The sequence below is a fragment of the Simochromis diagramma genome, unplaced genomic scaffold (genome assembly GCF_900408965.1).
Source record: "Simochromis diagramma unplaced genomic scaffold, fSimDia1.1 OVJJ01000596.1, whole genome shotgun sequence".
Taxonomy (NCBI): domain Eukaryota; kingdom Metazoa; phylum Chordata; class Actinopteri; order Cichliformes; family Cichlidae; genus Simochromis; species Simochromis diagramma.
In genome coordinates, this window is record NW_024387245.1 from 21,451,981 (window position 1) to 21,471,981 (window position 20,001).

Here is a 20,001-nt window from a genome sequence, read left to right on the forward strand (position 1 = left end):
TCCCAGAGCCCACTTCCACGAGTGGTTATGCAGTGCCAAGACTTAAGTTTCATTAGGACTTCCTTAGTCTAGCCCCTCCCCAGGGACCAGTTTACCGTAGGAGACCCTCTCAGACGCCAAGACCAGAAGTACACTTAAACCCCTACATCACAATTGGGTAGTTATTCAACAGGGTAGCCTTCTGTAATAAAATATTTTTCAAATGAGCGATCATGGCTCAAGAGTTGGCAGTTCATCTTGTAATCAGAAGGTTGCCGGTTCGAGCCCCGGCTCCGACAGTCTGTCGTTGTGTCCTTGAACAAGACACTTCACCTGTTACCTCCTGGTGGTGGTCAGAGGGCCTGGTGGCGCCAGTGTCCGGCACTCTCGCCTCTGTCAGTGTGCCCCAGGGCAGCTGTAGCTACAATGTAGCTTGCCATCACCAATGTGTGGATGACTGAGTGTAGTGTAAATCGCTTTGGGGTCCTTAGGGACCAAGTAAAAGCGCTATACAAATACAGGCCATTTACCATTTATTGCCTTCCAGTGGAGAAAATTCACACTGATTAATCAACTCTGGGCCCTGAAGAAGGTAAACGTTTGCATTCACTGAAACAAAGTACATCCCTGGTTGATACTGGCCTAAACTGTGTCACAGTTTAACACAAATGATGTGACAACATCTTTAAAAAAGAAGCTGTTGTAATTTTCTACAAAAAGTTATTCTTGCATGGAAAAGGTTCATTTAAGGAGAGTTTAGTTTGCTCATTGCACTTTTTCCTTTCTGCTCCAGATCCACATGAAGACGATGCCTGCAGCCATGTACCGTCTGCTGACAGCACAGGAACAACCTGTCTACATCTGAACACACGTCTCGCTCGACACATCACTCCCGCCTGTCTCAGTTTTAAATCCCTTTTATCCCTCCTCTCCCTTCCCTGTTTGATATCACTTGACTTGCCTTAATCTGTACAGTTGACTGTCATGTAAACATGTACATCTCCAGTGTGACAGCAGAAGGCAGATTATCTCACTAGGCCGAGTGTTAATGTGACGTTTTATGTTTGACCAAAGAGAAATTTGGGATTTTCGTGTGTATATTTAGGTGGAGAACAGAGCCAATATTAGCTTTGGTTTGAATAGCTGTATAATCTCTGAATGTACTCTAATCTTGTTGGACCTATAAAATGTCAGGGTGACACAAAAAGAGTTTAAAGCTGAAGTTGTAAAGGTTGCATGTATAATTCTGCAGAATAAACTAAAGGAAAAGGCAGCAGTCTGTGACGTTTGGTTTATTTTTGTTTGAAAAGTAGTTAAAACTGGACCAGTGGTGGAGTCGACCTTTTCTCAAGTATAAATTTAGAACAGTTTTTTCACTTGACTGACTGAAGTACACACTTAATTGCTTCCATAGGAATAAAGAGGGCAGGTAGTAGTCACGTGCTGCTGACAAAAAGCAAGTGTGACCACCTCTATATTAGCTGTGTTTTAACACAATGTCACAATCTTGCCAGTGGATTCACCCCAAGGTCAGTGAGTGCAGCGCTCACTGCACTGCCAAGAGCTTCCTCTGAGACTCCATGGGCCTCGTTTAGCACATTAAATTTTAGTGTTCATGACAGTTCAGTTAGAAAAAGGCTGAATAAGTATGGCTTGTTTAGAAGGGTTGCCAGTAGGAAGAGTAGTCTTTTCTCGAAAAGAACATGACAGCACACCTCAGGTTTGCAAAGCTTCATGTGAACAAACTGATCTTATCATTGGTCCAGAAGGCTTGCAAAGTGATCCATAATGCACACAGCCAGATTACGAAAGCTAAACATAGCCTCATACAAACTGTCAAGCATGATGGTGGAGGGGGATGATTTTGGCTAGTTTTTCAGCCACAGGCCTGGGCACCTTGCAGTCCCCGAGCTGACCTTGAAGTCCTCTCTGTACTAAAGTATCAGAGTCAAATGTGAGGCCATCTGACATCTGAAGACAATGAGCCCAACACAGCATTTCTAAAACAAAAGCAACCCAAAAGCAAAGGTGGGACATGACACTCTGAACATGACTTTGTGTAAAAAAACAAAACAAAAACATTTATTAGATTTTCCCAAGAGACTGTTGTGTAACACTCAGGAGACAAAACAAAACAAGCAAAAAAAAAAAAAAAAAAAAAATCATAAAACAACATTTAAGAGAGACTGATAAACCAACATGATTGTCACCACATTCCCCAAACAGTAGTGCACAAACGCTGAACTGAATCAAGTGTATGAATATATATTCAAAATTTTCAACAAAAAAAGCATCAGCAATTAAAAAAATAAAATAAAAATGTGATTGTCTCTGGTTGCCAGCAGCTAATAAAGAAACATAGCTCAATCACAAGTTGTCTGAACGCCTCGCTCGTGATACACTTTTTAATGAAATCTGTGACGTCATTTACACGCTGGTCTAACACAGAAATGCTAAACAGGCAGCTGCACAGCTTCCCCATCTTATCCAAGAGCCCTGCATTCGCCAAAGTCCTAAATTTAAAAAAAACAAAAAAAAAAAAAGAAGGGGGGGGGGGGGCAATCTTTTGGTAATTATTACTTCCATGTCATGCAATGATGAGATACAGATGCTGCATTCATGCAATCCATCTGAATCTCCTATTTCTGCCTTCGCATCTCTTCAGTGACTGCAATGCTCTTCTAAAGCAAAGAACAAAGGAAAGATGTTTCCAGTTTAAATCTACTCGTGTATTTCGACAGTGTGCAGTAACTGTACTGAAAATACTTTTCAACCTCTGCTTGGTTCAGTTTACAACAGCAGTTAAAAACAAACAAGTGCTTTTTAGGTAGAAGTCTTTATCTCCCGAGCTGAAATCAGAGCTGCAAGGCACTTGAGAATAAGCTGCTTCCCAGACTGCACAGCTCACACAGCGGGGTGCTGCAGACGCAGGCGTCCACTTTGGAATGTGTAGTTCAGCAGGGGAGGTGCGATTAGAGGACAATTAACACCAGAGGAGCGTGCCCGAAGCATGTGGCACCTCACAAAAACGCACAAAATTGGTGAAAAAGCTGAGGTGCAGTCCACAGAACTGTAACAGTGATTTGGGCGTTTGCTCGCTTCAGTTTCAGCCTCGTGTATTCACCATCACAATGTAAAAAAACTGCACCGTGTATCAATAACAGGCATTAGTTGTATTTTTAGCTGGTTTTAATTTTACATTTGTTACATTTTTATTGTGTCCAAAAGGTTTGCACCTGCTCCACGCGCAGCACTGATGGTATTCGGCAACTCAGTGGGATCTTTGCATAAATTTACCAATAAAAGTATTCAAAGCGCATCACATATATAATCTAAATGAAAAAAAATTTGTGCCACTGCCAAACTTTTGGCCTCGACTGTTCTTCATCAAGTTTCACTTCATGTATTCATACTTTTGTGTCCCACCTGCAGAGGACCTAAGCAGCAGAGCATGAACCTTAAATTTAGGACACAATTGCGCCATTATAGTTAATTTGCATTGCTGTGTTTTAAGTTCATGAATTTTTCTTCTGTTCAAAATGGGAGTATAAAAATGTGACGTCTCCAGCTGTTTGAAATGGCTTCAAGTGATGTGTTTACATTTCTTTTATGCTTCTTATCCTTCCAAACATTGGGCATTTTACTGTGTGATGGTGACACACGGTAGGCACAAACTGAGTCCCGGAATAAAGGCGGGAAAATAAAATATAGATCACAGACACCAACAGAATATTTACATTGAAACATCAGCTGTGCACAGTTTCTGTAACGGCCAGTGGCAAAGGTAGATCAGAGATATCTGTGTGTGTTTGTGTGCGTGGGGCACCACGCTTTCTGCACAACAAGGGACGTGAAAAGTGTCTGAAACTGACGACACGACAAGAAGTTCGAAGAGTTTTGATCGGTGATGATGTCACTTCCTGCTTTCCCAGCCTTACAGCTCAGTGTCTTTGTATTTCTGGGGGTTGTAATATCCTCTCTTGGTCTGGTCGGCCAGCTGGCGGCGGTAGTCGTCCTCGTCGTCCTCGTGTCCTCTCGACTCAGAGTACGGCGGCCTGGAGGGAGTCTGTGGCTCGGGGATGGAGCTTGAACTGGACACACACAAACACACACACCACGGGTCATAAACTTGCATCTTTATAAAAATAGAACATTTTTTATGATGTCAGAGATGAGGCTCTGCTCTCACCCTATTGGCTGAGGACGGCTGAGGTTGGGTTTTGGCAGCTTCACTGGGACAGCGTAGAGATCTGGATGCTTCTGGGCGATTTCCAACTGCATAAAGAGAGGGACAGACCCAGATATGTCAGATCTAATACAAAAAAGTAAAGAACAGAAATAAAATATCCTACTATACCCAGACAGGCTGCAAGTGTATCTTTCTTTAGTTGAAGGATTTTTAGTTCTACCTTAAAACAACACTCTTAAACCCCTGGTGAACATTAAACCAGGTGTCTCTTCCTCCCATCTGGAGTGCTGCTGTTTTAGAGTAAATAGTAGGAGGACAGACGCTGCAGTCCAAAGTTCAACTACTGTGAGGGGTACTGTAATAATATTAATACATCTATACATTAATACATAGTCAGAATCTACCTTGCCTTGTAAATCAAGGCAAGGTAGATTCTGACTATTACGATTTACAAAAAAATTATGTTGAAACATGCAAACATCAAAGGAAATACAGAGCTTGTACAATACTGATGAGCTTGGAAGTGACTGTTTCCACTGAGAATATTATTGATGAAACTTCAGTGAACAGTAGGCTGATCAATTGAAAGATCAGATGCATCTCTTAGGTCCCGTTTCAGGTCTTTGCTGGATTCTTTTCCTATTTCTTAACAAAATGTCTTTACATGACAGATGCTGTTTTCTCATTTATTTTTTGGTTCATCCTGACCAATGGCAGGTTTTTAGGAATCATCTTGTTGGTGCAAAATTATTTGATTCCTGTCAAACTCTTATCTTTGGGATTTTTTGTAAATTCAGCCCAAGAAACAGGAACAAAGTGCCTATTGGTACAATTAAAAACTTGTTCTTTGCAAAGATTGCCAAGTGTAGACACGTGATGATTCACAGGTAAGACTTAAGTGGATTAAAAAAAGAAAGAAAAAAGTTTCAAAACAACAAGATGGTGACAGACAAAATGCTCAAGGCTTCAAAATGAGTCCACAAACCAATTTATGTTGGACACAGCCATCTTTATGTACATTTCATGGATCTGACTGAACATCAGAAAATGCTTTTAGACACTGGACTTGGATATGGGAATGTCAGGATTGTTTTAGGACAGACGGGGAAGTAAGAGGAACTTTAAATGCAGCTTTCTATAAATCTGACAGGATTCAACTGCCAAAAGTCAACTGAAAGCTCCCTGCTGTTCCTGCTCTGAAGTTTACAGCTGTACCATGAAGAAAGACAGCACTACTGACTCGAGCGTTTTCTGCCTCCTGTAGCTCCAGGATCCTCTGAGCTCTTGCCAGATGGTCCATCTTCTCAAATGCTTTAATCTGGAAGAAAATAAAAGTGAAACTTCAATTTTTGATTTAAAAAAAACAAAAACAAAACAGCATAGATGCCACACGTCCACTCACATGGTGTAACTCACAAGGAAGTGATTGTCAGATGAAACATTTACAGACAAGAGTGTCTGTAAATACGCAAATACATAATGAGATTTATTAATGGGAACATTTGTGATGCATGACGAGCTGTTGTGGATTTGAAGGGAGGGTTGGAAACACGTGTTGGTAAATTTGTAGTTACCTGGTCACCCATTTTCTATTTCACATTAGATGCAGAGAAAGTAAAAAAACAAAACAAAAAAAAAAACAGAAGGAGGAGAAGGGAATAAGTTTGATATAATACCAGAGTGAAATCTTCTAAAACAAGGGAAGAAAGAAACACAAAAAAGTCTGACTTTTTGCCCCAGATAGCTGCCTTGTTGGTATAAGAATAAAATAAAAAATAATTAATTCGTTTAAATCAATAAATGAGTCTAACCTTGCCCAGGAAGGATTTGTTGGCGGGGTCCTCCGCTTCCTCGTCTTTCCCCGGACTCTGATCTTCTGACGACTGGTTCACTGGTTGGCGGGCGATAGTGGGCTTCACAGGCTTCACGGGAGGGGGGGGCGGCTTGTTTCCGCCCACTGCGTCGCTGCTGATGGTGCTGCTGGAGTGTGACTCGTAGCTCCGTGTGGAGTCAGTTCGAGTCTGAGCACGAACCTGAAACAAAAAAAACATTTGTGATCATTTGCTCAACTACAGAATGTGGTTTGTTGTTTTTTAAGGAAGAGCCACTTCCAAATATAAAGCAGGCAGGAGTTTTGAACATTTTTATCAGCTTAGTGTGAGAAAGTTTATTTCAGTCACAGCTGGTTTAGGCAACAAAAGGTGTTTTTCCCCCTCATCTTCAGTCCCTTATATTTGCAGGTACATATGTGCACATGTGGAAAGAAACATCAATTAGAGGAGGAGTACAAGGTGCAGGTGGGTTCCAAAGCGGCTTGCAGAGGAAGTACCAAATGAAGCAATTTAAATAGATCCTCCTTTATTGGATGCACTCTTAACTGATGTATAGAAGGGCAACTTTATTCATCTAGATTAGAGTTTTTGTTATTTATCAAGAAAAAGTTCTGAAAATGGACACCGGCACTAAATGAAGTCCAAAGAAGACAGTTCTACCCTCAGACATTTCCAGCTTGGTTTGAATCAGATCTGATGGTACTTCGAGTCTTGCCAAGAACTGAAAGGTCTAAAGACTTAAATTGAGATGCAGCTTGAGAGACCACAAGAAAGTGTAGCGACAGTGATGTCTGACGGGAGAAAAACAGGGAGAGGTTCTCACCTTTGGGGGTTCAGGGACGAAAGAAGGGGGAGGGCTTGGCTCTCTGTTCACCTCTCTTCTCATACGTACACGGGGTTCAGGGTGAGGCCTCTACACAAACACACGGCACACAGAGAAGGGTCACAGGGGTTGGAGTAGATATTTTAACAGTGATGATGATGGATTAACAACGTTGGGGAAAAGAAGAGTGTCTATCGGCAGACACGCCCACCTCGTCGGGCAGTACAGGTTCTGATGATCGACTGATGGCCGACACGGGCTGGGGTTCATCCAGTGTCTCGTCCAGTTCATTGTCAGTGTACGCCCCGCCCTCGTCTGCTGTGTCATCGTAGTCGCTGGTCATCCGGCTGTCCATGCTGAGGTAGTCACTCATTGCCGACAGGTAGGACATGCGGTCGTCTTGGAGATCTAGGTCCTCCTCTGAACCATCCACCTGAGGAGAGAAAGTAACAGCAAAGCGAAGGGGTGTAAGAAACAGTCAAATTCACACAAAAACAAGTGGTCTGCAGAAGTTCACTGACACTCACCTTGCCCTCGCACACCCACACAGCTTTGTCTTGCTGCTCCCGAATTAAATCTTTCACACTGCCATACCATGCGTCATTGGCCGAGTTCAAGTCGATGGTGTCTAACAGACAAAAAACAAAACAAAAAATTCTTAAAAGAAAAAAATATATGAAGAAAAAGATTTCATAATACTTAGTCAAAGTCAAAGTTAACATGACAATACCACGTCAACGCAAATTCCTTTTAACGCCTCTATTGGCTTTTTGACATGCGATTAACGCATGTGGGCTCTGTGACCTGTAGATCGGGTTGTCTGGAAGTGGTTTCATCAGTTACATTGTGGATGGTGAGTAGAAATGGAGAAAGAAGTGAATTGTTGCGTACATTCAGTGTATTTTATGAGCAAGCAGTACCTCCGGGGGTTTTCTCAGTAGTAGTTGTATTTATTTGGATTGCTGCAATAATTATAAGCATAAATGTGAATAAAGTATGTATATTTTCCACCCCCATGCTGGTAAGAATATTAGAAACATGAAAACTATCCTGTTAAGGGTACAGTTACAGTTGATTAAAAAAAAATCTGATTAATCACAAGTTGACTACAGACAACCATGCCATAAATCACATAAAACTCACCCGTGAAAAGGTGTGAACAGCTCTTTTTCAGCCTAAGGGCCTGCTCATACAGTTTGCGTGCGCTGCGGTTGGATCCGGGTATGAGGCGGTTTCTCATGGTCTTCAGACCTTGTTTGCTGTCAGGGTTCAGGAAAAGGACGATGGGGTACCACTGAGTGTAATTCAGGGTGTCCACAGCTTTGGGAGTCACGTCCAGCAGAGCGTGACGGTCCTGCAGGAGAATAATAAAAAAGAAAAACATGGTTATATGTTGGATGATGAGTAATAATTGCACAGAAATCTCTGTTAGTCACTCTCGACAGCTGTTCATCTGAGCCACTTCAAACTGCAGGTGAATTTCAACTATGACATTGTCTCTTTTAGCAGTTTATTTGGTTACTATGGACTTTGGGATATAAAGGTTGTATTGATGTATAGGAAGTTGAAATTCTGCACAAAACGGCACTAAAGCATGTAAAGAAGCGCTCTATGATGACTTGTTTTATGGAAGGTAATAAAGGGTAATAGCTGGAAAGCAAAATCTCAATTAAAATTAAATTTTGATTAGCTGACCAGAACAGACTAACAACCCTACCCTATTTTAATTCTTAGCCCTCAAACAGGTGGATGAAACTATGAGGTCAAATCTTTTATAAAAAAGATCACTTAGTCTAAAATTCAAATGGGTTCCAACAAACATGGCTGCACAAGTTATTCTTGAACTCTTTCTTCTTAGATGCTCCACTATTGGCAGATTTTTATGCTTCTGATGCAACAAATCCCTTTGGAGTTTTGATGCAACTCCAAAAGGATCCACCCAAAATTACGCTGGGGATCTTTGGCTTGTCTGAAGCTTTATATTTTTGAGCCACTATTATTCAACTCTGGTTTAATGGTGTTTAGGGGACATAAAAATTAAAAATAGGGGAAATAATAAATTGTAACAATATAAAATGGGTGTTGCGCACTCCCATAACAGGCACTGCACTAGTGTTCATACAGCGTCATTATCTTCTAATGATTATACCATACCTGTTCAATGATTTGCCGGATAGAGTTCAATCTCACCACCCCCGAGGACTTCTCACTTCCTGCATCCTTGGGCTCAGTTTCTGAAAGAGGAGATAAAAACCACTCACAAACAAGAACAGAGTAAAGAAGGCCTACAGAAATCTCTTTCTGTTAGTGCTAAAGTTTATTTACAGGCGGTCGTGATACTTACTAGCAATGACAAACTGATCAGGAAGTTCAGTAGCCAGTTTTTCGTTAACTACGTCAGAAATGGGCCCAAATATCACCACCGGTCTCCTGAAACCAGCTAAATGAAACAAAAAGAATTAATTCAGAAGTCCTGGCACAGCGAGGACCTCTGCAAAATGCCTCAGGTAAAATTGCAGGGTGAAAGTGTTTCCTGGATACCTTCACGTAATACCACTCTCTCGTAGGCGGGGAAGCGTGTAACCGGAACGTTGCCCTGGTCGTCTCGACTCTTGCGCAAATCTTTCTTCTTTGCAGCTCTTTGGCCCCTCATCCTCCAGAAGTCTCCTCTGTCATTGCCCGATGCAGCCCGTGCAGCATTCTGGACGTTAGCCATTTGCTCTGCTCTGATATCGAAAACAAGAAAATATATGACTTTGTCTAGTTAGACTGCTCACACGATGATATGCAGATTTCTTACCAGCGAAAGAACATGTAAAATGATAAAATATCCAGCCAAATCCTTAATACAAAAAAATTAAAAACTTGAAATATTATATTTAAAATAAAAAAAACAACAACAAAAAACATAGTCATCACGTTCTGATAGCCAGCAGGGGGCAGAAAGGCTGTCTGCACAAAGATGATCATCATTGCGTACCTGCTCTTGTTGGGGATGATTCCCTTTTCTAACAGCTGGTTGTTTTTGTCACTACGGATTGCCAGCCAGTTGCCGAGTTTGCCATCATAGAGTGTGTCTGTCACTTTGAAGATCTCCCCCCTGGAGAAAGGAAGGCTCTGCGGGGCCTCCTTCTCATATTCAAAGTGGGTTCTAATGAAGAAGGAGTCGCCTCTGCCAGATGCTAAGACATCTTTATACACTGGCAAAAATAGAAGAAAACAGAAGCTAAAAATACCCCCCCACCATTATTTGGCATCCCACATGGCTCAAATTTGGGCCTCTTGTTTTTCCTCATTCATCTATTATCATAAAAATAAATAAATTACAGGAAATAGAAAAGCAAGCCAGCCACTGGCTCTTCATACAAGACTACTAAGACTTTTTATCATATTCTGTGTGTGTCTATGTGATATACTTTAACACAGGACGGTTTTGGCATTAGTACTGTTTGTGCAGCTGTTCTTTATCCAGTCCAGTACCTTCAGGCTTGCTCTGTGCAAGAATGGTAACTTCCTCTCCTTTAGGAATCTCCAGGAGGTAGAGAACAGCATCTTCACGCACCATGCCTCTGAAGTCTCTGTTGTTCACCTGAAGCACACAATAGGAAATAAAATGAGAAATCTGGCCTGATATATGTCTCAAAGACTAAGCTTCTGTCTTTTTTCTCCAACTTCAGACACAGCACTCTTGTGTGTGCAGGGTTTAAATGTGGAACTAAAACGTGCTGTACCCTCATGATCTGATCTCCTGTCCGGAGACCCTCCTGCTCTGCTGCACTGTCCTCCTGAACACCGGCGATAAAGATGCCGACATCATTTCCTCCCGCCAGCCGCAGACCCACACTGTCACCTTTCTGGAAACGCACCATCACCGTGTTCGGCCTGCATTATGGAAACATGGAAACAACAGTTGACAAAGGAAGAGTCTATTTATGACGGAGACAACCAAGCTGGCTTCTTGTTTTTGAGTAAATTTGAGTTTGAGCAACTCAATTAAAAAACAAACAAACAAACAAACAAACAAACAAAAAAAAAACCAACTAATACTGACCCGTATATTTCCAGGTCTTCTGCACTTGGCTTTAGTGGCACTTTAGGGGGAGCGTGAACCTTTGGGGCGACACTGGCAGCTGGTACTGCAGAAACAAAATCATTTACAGTCAGTATTCAATTCAACTGTCTGATTTGACTTTTATTTATTTTTTACAGTCTTGTATATTCTGGGCGAAATCATGTTTACCTGGTGGTGTCTCGGAGCGTGGCTCTTCCCTCTCTGCGTGCAAAGCAGCCTTATCTTCAACGTCTCTGTCGGCACCTCTGAATGGGGTCGGCATGGCACCCATTTTTGCCAGCCTGCTAGGCGGTTCCTCTCTAGTAATATCCCAAATTTTTGGAAAGTTTAAAAGAAGCATTTTACACATTTAATTCGGTTGATATAATTATTGACTCCTTTTCCGGTTTGGTTTAATAACATGGTGGTTTTTCCGATATTTGATGTGACGGACTGCCTGAGCTTCATGAAGCATAAAATCAGCATAATCCTACATTATCCTGATTTGTTTCTGGTGTATTTAATTCATTCGTAATAAATGACTGACCAAAGCAGAGCTCAATGCTTTTGTGTTATCTAGAATTAAGAAAAGCACAAAACAAAGCAACACTTAAAATCATTTTTAGATGATTGTGGTTTTTGTTTGTTTGTTTGTAGAGCAGGCAGACAAATATTTTGTTGTGAGGAAATGTTAATTATAATTCTTTCCTATGAATGAAAATGAGACATAACGTCACAAGCAGTTGCCAAAACAATACAGACCCAGCTCTTCAAGGATTAAACTTTGTGTGTTTGCTTTTTGTCAGACTCAGAAACATTTGAAATGACCTATATAAAATTCCAGTTGATTTGGAGTCGTTGCCCAACCCAGTTCAGTTTATCTTCCACAAATCTTTGGAGCAGAGGTGTGTAGTGCAAATTGGCATAACCTGTGGAGCCACAAAATCTTCTAACTCAGTCAGGACCACGAAAGTAAAAGAAGAACTTTATTTCTGCAGTAAGATTTGGGAGTACAGCTCTGTTCTTAGACTTTCCTGTCCTTCCATATGCACATGTGTAGTGGAAATCCTGAGATGGGGAAAGCAGCAGTTGCAAGACCAACTAGTCCAAAACAGAGCAGGCATGGATGGCAGATATGACATGAATAAGCACGAAGAGGAGCACGGGTGGATGGGGGTTGCAGCTTTTAGATGCAGCAACGGTAGCAGGCTAAAGCAAGTTAAACAGGATTCTCTACAAGACTGAAAAACAGGATGTTCAGGAAGATATCGGTTGAACCATTAGTTTATGTGGGCTAGCACTGAGATCAGCTGATATCATAGGAATGTGACCGAGTTCAACTTGGTGAACCGAATGAACACTGTGCTCGACTTCATGAAAAATAAAAAGGGTCAAACAATAAAGGAGGGGCTAGGATTCATACTAGGATTGGTGTCGTAGACACCAATATCCTTGAAGAGGTCAAACGGCCAAATAAATAGGTACAGTTTGTGTTATGTTCCTAATTGCGCATTCCTGGTGATGGCTGCCCCTCCCTGAACCGATGCTGCCGGAAATCTTTTCCTGTTAAATTTCCTTCCCGTGATCACCCAGTGCTTGCTCATAGAGTATTATCTGATTGTTGTATTCTTTTTTTCTCCCTATAAAAATAAAACTGAAATTGCATTTTCTGATTTCACAGGAAAGCAGATTCCCAGACCTCCCTCTCCCAAGCCACCTCCTCCAGCACTGACTGGAAGACGCAAAGGAGTTCCCAAGCAAGCAAAGAGACAGTCTCAGCATGTCCCGGGTCTGCTCTGGGGTCTCCTCCCTCCTGATAAGACATGCCCAAAACACCTCAGCTACATGCCATCTGGTTCAGAGCATCGTACAGATGTAGTCTCTGAGCCCTGAGGCTGAGGGGAAAAGCTCATTAAAAGCTTTTACAGCTTGAAATATACCAGAATTGGCCTTTAATGATAGTGTACCTGGGCTTGTCTCGAAGTCTCTCATTGGAGGAATGGGAGGAGAGGTCAGAGTGGTGGGCCCGTCTGTCATCCTGTGGAGAATAGGAGCGGTACGACTCGATCTCAGAGATATCTGAAACACACAAGGATGATGAAAAATATCACAACTCCTGTGAAACCACACAAGAGTCAAGCAGCTATGGGGGTGGGGTCCTCTGTGTTCAGGTAGTAAAGCCTATAAACTTTATCAGAAAGAGTAAAATGCTGCATCTCTCCTTGGTGCTTCTTTGTTTTGTAAATTACATAACATGGCCTTTGCTCGGCTCAAATGGCCCCTGGGTCATGAAAGCGGGGGGGGGGGGGGGCAACACAGCTCTCAGACAAATGAAGGTCAGAGCACTGTTCCCAGATGAGTAGCCACACCAATTAGATATGCAAATACCAGTTTCTGGGGTTACAATGATGACGAGGAGCACTAAAACTCAACAGGATGTTTCAATGTTAGCATTCAGGGTGTGGAAGCTAGACTGCACTTCTATGTTATACTCCAGGGCAGGAAGGAATAAGCAGAGTAATACCATTACAAAGTAAAATTACACATGTGCACTTAAGGTGATTTGTACCTGTCAGACCTCAAAATCCTAATTTTTTCAGTCAGTCGGTCCCTATTGTCCTCAAACAGAATTACAAAGAAGGGTGCTGGATGGTAGAAACCAGAAGGCTGCAGCGGTGCGAACCTTAACATAATGAAATTCTGTCATATCCAGTAGCAGGATTATGATAGGGGATTAGATCACGCCGCTAGAGGCGAATGAGCACTTTCACACATGCACACGCGCGCACACACACACACCCCAAACCAGTCAAACTGGGTCACAAGTCTTCGTGCTATCCCCCCCTCCTCCCGGCAAACATTTGGTCAGTGAACAATCCACTCACACCACTTATCTCTATCCTTCCCGACCAATAACAGCATGCCATCTGGTCATGTGACAATAAAAACAGGTATAAAGGGGTGAGCAATAAGAGGGTGGAGGGATGGTGATGATGTGCTGAATATGGTTAGCTCGTAGTGCTTTGTGGAATATGTGTATGTGAAATAATATTTAAATAAAACTAAAAGTTGATGTAAGTAAAGCCTTTATTTTAAGAATTAAGAACAAATTTGATTGACAGGTACAGAAACATTAATGGCATTAAGGTTTCCACAATTGATTCATTAGAAGTTCATAATGCAATGAGGTTTATATTTCTAGATATATATATATATAAAATGATGAAGATGATGATGATCATGGAGATGATGATGGCCACTCGCCAGGTGTGCCTTTACACGGCATAGGACCTGCTGCTTTTCAGTTTCGAGTTTCTCTCACCGTCGAGCTCCGAGTCGCTGTCGACCATTGGCGGGATTCGGACCAGGATCTTCTTCCTGTCTCGCTGCACCACCAGCTGTAGCTTCCCGCGGGACTTCTCAATCAGCTTCCCGGCATCGCTGAGAGACAGGTTTTCTGTCACAGTCCCATTAATCTGACAGAGACAGAGGGGATTAGGAGATGTGCAGACGCTTCTCACTCACGAATCACACAAACAAAGCATGCAATGTTTTACAGTTTTTAAATATTTGGTACACTTAAAAGGAATTATGCTTTTCCTAATGTTATATACAAACATCTACTATCACAACTACAAATGTTGATATTACACATGGTCAAAGGTTTAATCAGGTAAGCACATAACTAATCTCCGTGAGCCAAAAGCTCACTCATGCTTCAGGTTGCTTTAAACAGTCAGTTTCAGATACTTTTTTCTGTTCTTGACTCTGTATGATGTCATTGAGATGGGTGATCTTTAAACTGAACCTATTCGGCATATGTCCAGCTCCAGATTTTTGTTAAAGCTTAAAATAATCCTTATTTATCTTACACTGTAAAGATATGACAAGTCAAAAGAGGCAGAGACAGAGGAGACAAAAGCAGCCAAAAAGTAACAAAAACACAACAACAAAAATGGCTAGCTAAAGTAGAACAAAGCAATAAGGTTTAAAATAAATAAATAAAATGAGCTCAATTAAATAGGGTAAAGAAATAAAACTGATTTACAACAGTCCACATAAAAGATAAAAAAAAAAAAAAAAATATGACAGTAAGAAGCTAAAATAAAAAACATAAATAAAACAAAGAGCAAAAACAAAAACACATTTTTTTGAAAACATTAAAACACAATTCAGAAATACTCCATGGAATAAAATAGCTCAAATTCAATGATGGCTTACTAAATGCTAAAGTTAAATAGAAATGCAGTCCCTAAGTTCATCCTTTTAGCTTCTTCCACCCTCATTTTAAGACGACTGCCATTCACACAAATACCATTTAAAAACAGCAGGTTGTTGGTGCTTCTGTGCCCAACATGACCACACTTGGGACACCCCCCTCTCACTGATATCATACAGAGCAAACAGTAGGGGAAAAAAGTTTAAAACTGAGCTTTTAAAGCAGTGTGAATCCTGAGCGTTGGTTCACTGAGATTACCTTTACACACGCTGCCTTCGTTATTTGAAACTTTCAGAAATCTTGTTCATCTTGTTTAATATGAGACAAATGTAAAAGTGACCACTCCGCCCTGCCTCTGTGTGGCAGCTGCTTCTCCCAGGTACTGATAGGAATGTGGGCGACTTGTCGACTAAATGTTTATCGCTGCTGCCCTTTCTAGTACGAAATACTATTCTGTTAAACGCATGTTTCTTATTTTACACAACAGTAGTTTTCTGCTAAAAGATGTTACACTTCCACTACCCAATGTTGCAGCTCTGACTCTCTCTCAGTGGAAGACATAAACAAAAGAGACTGAAAGCAAACAGATGACAGCTGTGTTACAGCACGGTTTTGCAGCACTTTAACATAAAAGAAAGAAATTAGAGGCTGTTTGTCAGCTGTGCCTGGATACGGAATACAACCAAGCAACTGAAGCGGCAGAAACCAAGGTTACAATATACTAGCACTGACTTTGGTCAGAGACCCATCTACTCCTGGCAACCACTGGTCACTAGGGAAATAATTTATTTCTCAGCCTGCTCTTGATTGCTTGCCGAGCTGTAACTTAAGAAAGTGTAATGCAAACCAGAAATCGAGAATACTCACCTTCAAACTAAATTTCGCATCATATCACTGAAACCAACAACTTTTACAGAGTGTCTGTGTTGTCAGCAACCTACTAGTGAACAAGGCAACTGGAAAGTTTCAGTGCAGAGGTATATACAGCTTTTTGCAATCTTACTGAGGAAATACCAGCAAGCTTTAGCAACCAGCTGAGGAATACTCATTTTTCCATAGCGACAGCTGGGCCATGGGGTCACAAACTAGTCATTAGTCTTGCGTGACTGCGATGTAGCCATCGATTTCACATCGACTGCCAACAACTGGTCAGGAAATACTCATTTTCCCTAGCGATCTGTAGTTGCTACGCAGTGTCTTTAACCCCGTGTGACCGGATCGTTTCATCCAAAGCGTGACCCAAGATGCTGAGCGAAAGCCCAGTAAAATATAAATAAGGATTCATTTGAACTGTCAGAGATGGACGGTTAATGAGCAAAAAATGACAAATAAGGAATATACACCACCCTACCTTCAGAATAATGTCCCCTTCCTGCAGGTTTCCATCCTTGCTGGCAAGTCCTGTGCTGGTCATCTCTTTGATGAAGAGCTGGCTGCCCAGACGAAGGCCATATTCTGCAAAAACACAAATCACCATATATTTTATGTATAAATAAGGAAACAAATATTTTACCTTATTTTACCTAACTCCACTTTAATTATATCTGACATTCACAGTCTAGATAACCTGGAATTCCCGAACAAATGGAAAAATTAATCAGGTCACTTTTCGACCTCTGAAGGGTTTATTAACGGTCACTGACCAAAATGCCTCTGGACACATCTGTATAAATGATGCACTGATATACTAGGCTGATGTCTAAAATAATAATTTACCTATAAGCACTGTGATCACTTTTCCAACTGTTCATTTTGTTTTATGCATTTCTGTGCCAAGTGAAGAAATTCACCTCAATTTAAAAATAAAGCCAGTAAACAGCAAGCGCCAAACTGATGAATGGTACAAGCCATTTTATCTGCTGATATGCTGAAATCAGCTGGTGGTGATGTATGCTGACATGGCCGTGCCTCCATTAACTCTCTCTCTCTCTCTGAGAGAGAGCTAGAATTGCTTGAGTAAACACTTAAACGTACAATTAGGACATTTCCATTTTGCATCCATTTAATAAAACCTTCAAATAAAGTGCATCCTTTCCTCTGCTTACCATTTATCAAATTTGTTGCCAATTGTTTTTCTTGTGGCAGACACCACTTGTTTTTGTGCTAAATGCAGGAGGGGGTTTCTTTCCCAAATAGCTGTCCATGTTTTATTTACTTTTTTATGATATCAAAGATACTTAGAAATGGGTAACAAAACTCTAGTCAGGACCACTTAAACCCTTGTTTTGGGATCACCATGCCCTTCCCTGTGCATATGAAGGAAGCCCCCACTACAGAACAGAACAGATATAAACGGCAACAGAAAAATAAACAGAAAAAGGAAGAGCTGGGGCAGGAGTCAGGTTTCCAATAGGCTTGCAGATACACAAGTGCTATTGGCAGCAACCTTTGTGAGATTTGCCAAATGGTTGTGTAGAAGGGTATCAGCTGAGGAAGAGACCAGATAACCTGGTAGGAAAGTGGTTAACCTTTCTATGCTGAATAATAAACCATTCTATATGTCAGATAAGAACCTAACTGAGTGATTCTCAAACTTCTTCTTACGTCTTAGTTCAGAATCGGGAAAAAAAGTTCACAACCCTCCAACATAGATTGTTTTGTTATTCATTCATTAACATAAAAATAGGATTTAACCTGAATTTTAGTAAAGGTTAGCTTTCCGTTCCACCCACAGAGACTGTAACCCTTTTCATTTAAGGTGAAGAGAACCATTCACATGTTTTGTTTATCTGACAGCCTTTTAGTGTCTCACCTTCGTTGGGATGGTTTTTCAGCAGTAGCACATTCACAGGTTTCTCCAGCGGCTCCAGGTCCCGGGCAGGGCGTGGCAGAGGGAGGGGCACGGCAGCAGGTGACGGTGTGCGTTCAAGGCGGTCCCTGCTTGCACTTCGCTTTATTGGCTCGTCATATTTCCGCGGCTCATTTGCGATGCGGTCAAGTCCTCGATCGTAGCTTTGATCGCGGCCGCGGCCTCGTCCTGGACTGTCACGCCTGTAGCGCAGATCGGGGCTCTCGTTGCGGTCCAGGGCTCGGTCGCTTCGGTAGCGTCGGTCGGGGCTGTGGTCGAGGGCTCGATCGCTGCGGAAACGCCGATCAGGACTGTAATCTCGGTCTAATGTGCGGTCGCTGCGGTACCTTCTGTCTGGGCTGTAGTCACGGTCAAGCGCATGCTCGCTCTTATAGCGGCGATCTGGGCTGTACTCTCTATCCAAAGTGCGCCCTCTGCTGCCATCTCGCCGGTACTGGCGGTCCGGGCTGAGGTCTCTCTCTGTGCTCCTGCCACGTTCCCGCCGGTCATAGTCACGATCACGTGTGTGGTAGCCGGAGTCCATGTAGCCGCCTCGCTCCCTCTCCAGGCTTTGGTCCCGGCCTCCGCCACTTCTAGCGCTGTACACGCTACGTCGGTCCTGATCATAGTTGTAGTCATCATTGTAGTCATTGTTGAAGACTCTGTCGTCAGGTGATGGCTGACGATTGAGCACATTGACTGGAACCTTTCTGGGCCTTTTGACTGTCTGAATTTTTCCATAAAAGCACAAACAGATCCATTTAAGAAAAACCCTAATTCCTAATGTGAAGAGTAGATTCTTTTTTTAAAAGAGAGATTGATGCTTTACTTACAATTTTTGCTACTTTGCCACACTTCCTGAGGGTCTGGACAGCGAACGAGTGGATGGCTCCATCCATGGGGATGGCGTTCACCTGCACTACTCTGTCATTTTCACTAAACAAAAGTAAACACACAAGTTAATCCAACTGAAGTCAATTACATTTTTATTTATTTTATCAAGCTGTTACATGTGTTTTGTGAGTAGATTTATTTTGGAGTTTGTTTCTTTGGAGTAAAACCATAAAATAACAAATGGTACATACAACAACAATCCATCAGCCGGCCCTCCCTGCAGGACATCAGATACCACGATGGACGTCTCGCCAGTGTCCTCGTTTGGGTTATCCCGCCCTCCTGATACAGCAATGCCAAAGCCCATCTTCGAATCCTGAAAAGAGAGGAAAGATTTGTGAACTCAAAAACGCTCCAGCTACTCTCTATACAACTGGACATTGTGCAAAAATCACAGTGTGCAATCCTAAGCAAGGCTAACAGTAAAACACCTGCAGAAATATCTACATGTGACCATAAACTGTGTTTGTGTAAAGTTGTCACGACACTAGAATTTCAAACTCAGCACAGACATACTTAATACCATTTATTTACATTACATTGAGAGGGGTAGCGCTGAAGTAGGTTTGGTAGTGCTCTGCTTCTGATGCCTTTGTGCCACAATTAACCTTAAGAGGTTAATATGTTCTCATTTTCGAACATATTACTTTTTAAACACAGATAATTTAACATGAAAACACAGTTTATACTGCACTAACATTACAGAAGGGCAGGACTTTTACTGCCATGCATCAGTTTACTGAAGCACAAAATATACTTGTTTATCCAATGGCCAGAAATAACAGGAAAATACCATTTAAAAAACAGATTAGGCAACGCTGACTTACTGCCTTAATAAAATGAAGACCAAAGTCAACCCCCACAGGCCTGTTTTAAACCAGGAAAGACCCAATTTAATCCAATTGAGATGCTGTGGTATGATGAAATGAAAATGTTCTATTGGATGCAGGGTCAACAATTTTTCCTGGATGTTGTTTATATCTCATAAGCAGCTGAGGGAAATGTCTGATGGAGTTTGTTTCTGCTAAAGGAGGTTCTATGAATTCCTAAACCCCTGCTCTGTGTGACAGCATGCTCAATAAATACATCAAAAGTATCTATTTGTACATTATTAGTTTAGTTGGATTTTATGTGGCATTATTCGCGATGTAGTTCAAGAATAAAAAAAGAAAAAAATCCAGGTAATGAATTCATAAACTTTTTTCCTCCAACGGTACATCATGAGG

General features: G+C 41.7%; 2 protein-coding genes across 9 annotated transcripts in view; one reads left to right on the forward strand and one right to left on the reverse strand.

The window, feature by feature from the left end:
* LOC120747389 (amyloid-beta A4 precursor protein-binding family A member 1-like) overlaps nucleotides 1-1,265 on the forward strand; it is a 31,279-nt gene extending 30,014 nt beyond the window's left edge. For all 3 annotated transcript variants that reach the window (XM_040053215.1, XM_040053216.1, XM_040053217.1), the window contains exon 13: nucleotides 773-1,265. In XM_040053215.1, the coding sequence (XP_039909149.1) occupies nucleotides 773-844 (72 nt within the window). In that variant the 3' untranslated portion in view covers nucleotides 845-1,265. The remainder of the gene's footprint in view (nucleotides 1-772) is intronic.
* A 763-nt stretch (nucleotides 1,266-2,028) lies between these two features.
* tjp2a (tight junction protein 2a (zona occludens 2)) overlaps nucleotides 2,029-20,001 on the reverse strand; it is a 41,497-nt gene continuing 23,524 nt past the window's right edge. For all 6 annotated transcript variants that reach the window (XM_040053211.1, XM_040053214.1, XM_040053208.1 and 3 more), the window contains 22 exons: nucleotides 18,967-19,091; nucleotides 18,715-18,817; nucleotides 17,846-18,608; nucleotides 16,445-16,548; nucleotides 14,197-14,350; nucleotides 12,842-12,953; nucleotides 11,064-11,194; nucleotides 10,875-10,959; nucleotides 10,555-10,705; nucleotides 10,304-10,412; nucleotides 9,804-10,023; nucleotides 9,365-9,549; nucleotides 9,168-9,263; nucleotides 8,978-9,057; nucleotides 7,967-8,177; nucleotides 7,351-7,451; nucleotides 7,035-7,256; nucleotides 6,824-6,913; nucleotides 5,980-6,201; nucleotides 5,409-5,486; nucleotides 4,169-4,254; nucleotides 2,029-4,070 (listed from right to left, as the gene is read on the reverse strand). In XM_040053211.1, the coding sequence (XP_039909145.1) occupies nucleotides 3,914-4,070; nucleotides 4,169-4,254; nucleotides 5,409-5,486; nucleotides 5,980-6,201; nucleotides 6,824-6,913; nucleotides 7,035-7,256; nucleotides 7,351-7,451; nucleotides 7,967-8,177; nucleotides 8,978-9,057; nucleotides 9,168-9,263; nucleotides 9,365-9,549; nucleotides 9,804-10,023; nucleotides 10,304-10,412; nucleotides 10,555-10,705; nucleotides 10,875-10,959; nucleotides 11,064-11,194; nucleotides 12,842-12,953; nucleotides 14,197-14,350; nucleotides 16,445-16,548; nucleotides 17,846-18,608; nucleotides 18,715-18,817; nucleotides 18,967-19,091 (3,585 nt within the window). In that variant the 3' untranslated portion in view covers nucleotides 2,029-3,913. The remainder of the gene's footprint in view (nucleotides 4,071-4,168; nucleotides 4,255-5,408; nucleotides 5,487-5,979; nucleotides 6,202-6,823; nucleotides 6,914-7,034; nucleotides 7,257-7,350; nucleotides 7,452-7,966; nucleotides 8,178-8,977; nucleotides 9,058-9,167; nucleotides 9,264-9,364; nucleotides 9,550-9,803; nucleotides 10,024-10,303; nucleotides 10,413-10,554; nucleotides 10,706-10,874; nucleotides 10,960-11,063; nucleotides 11,195-12,841; nucleotides 12,954-14,196; nucleotides 14,351-16,444; nucleotides 16,549-17,845; nucleotides 18,609-18,714; nucleotides 18,818-18,966; nucleotides 19,092-20,001) is intronic.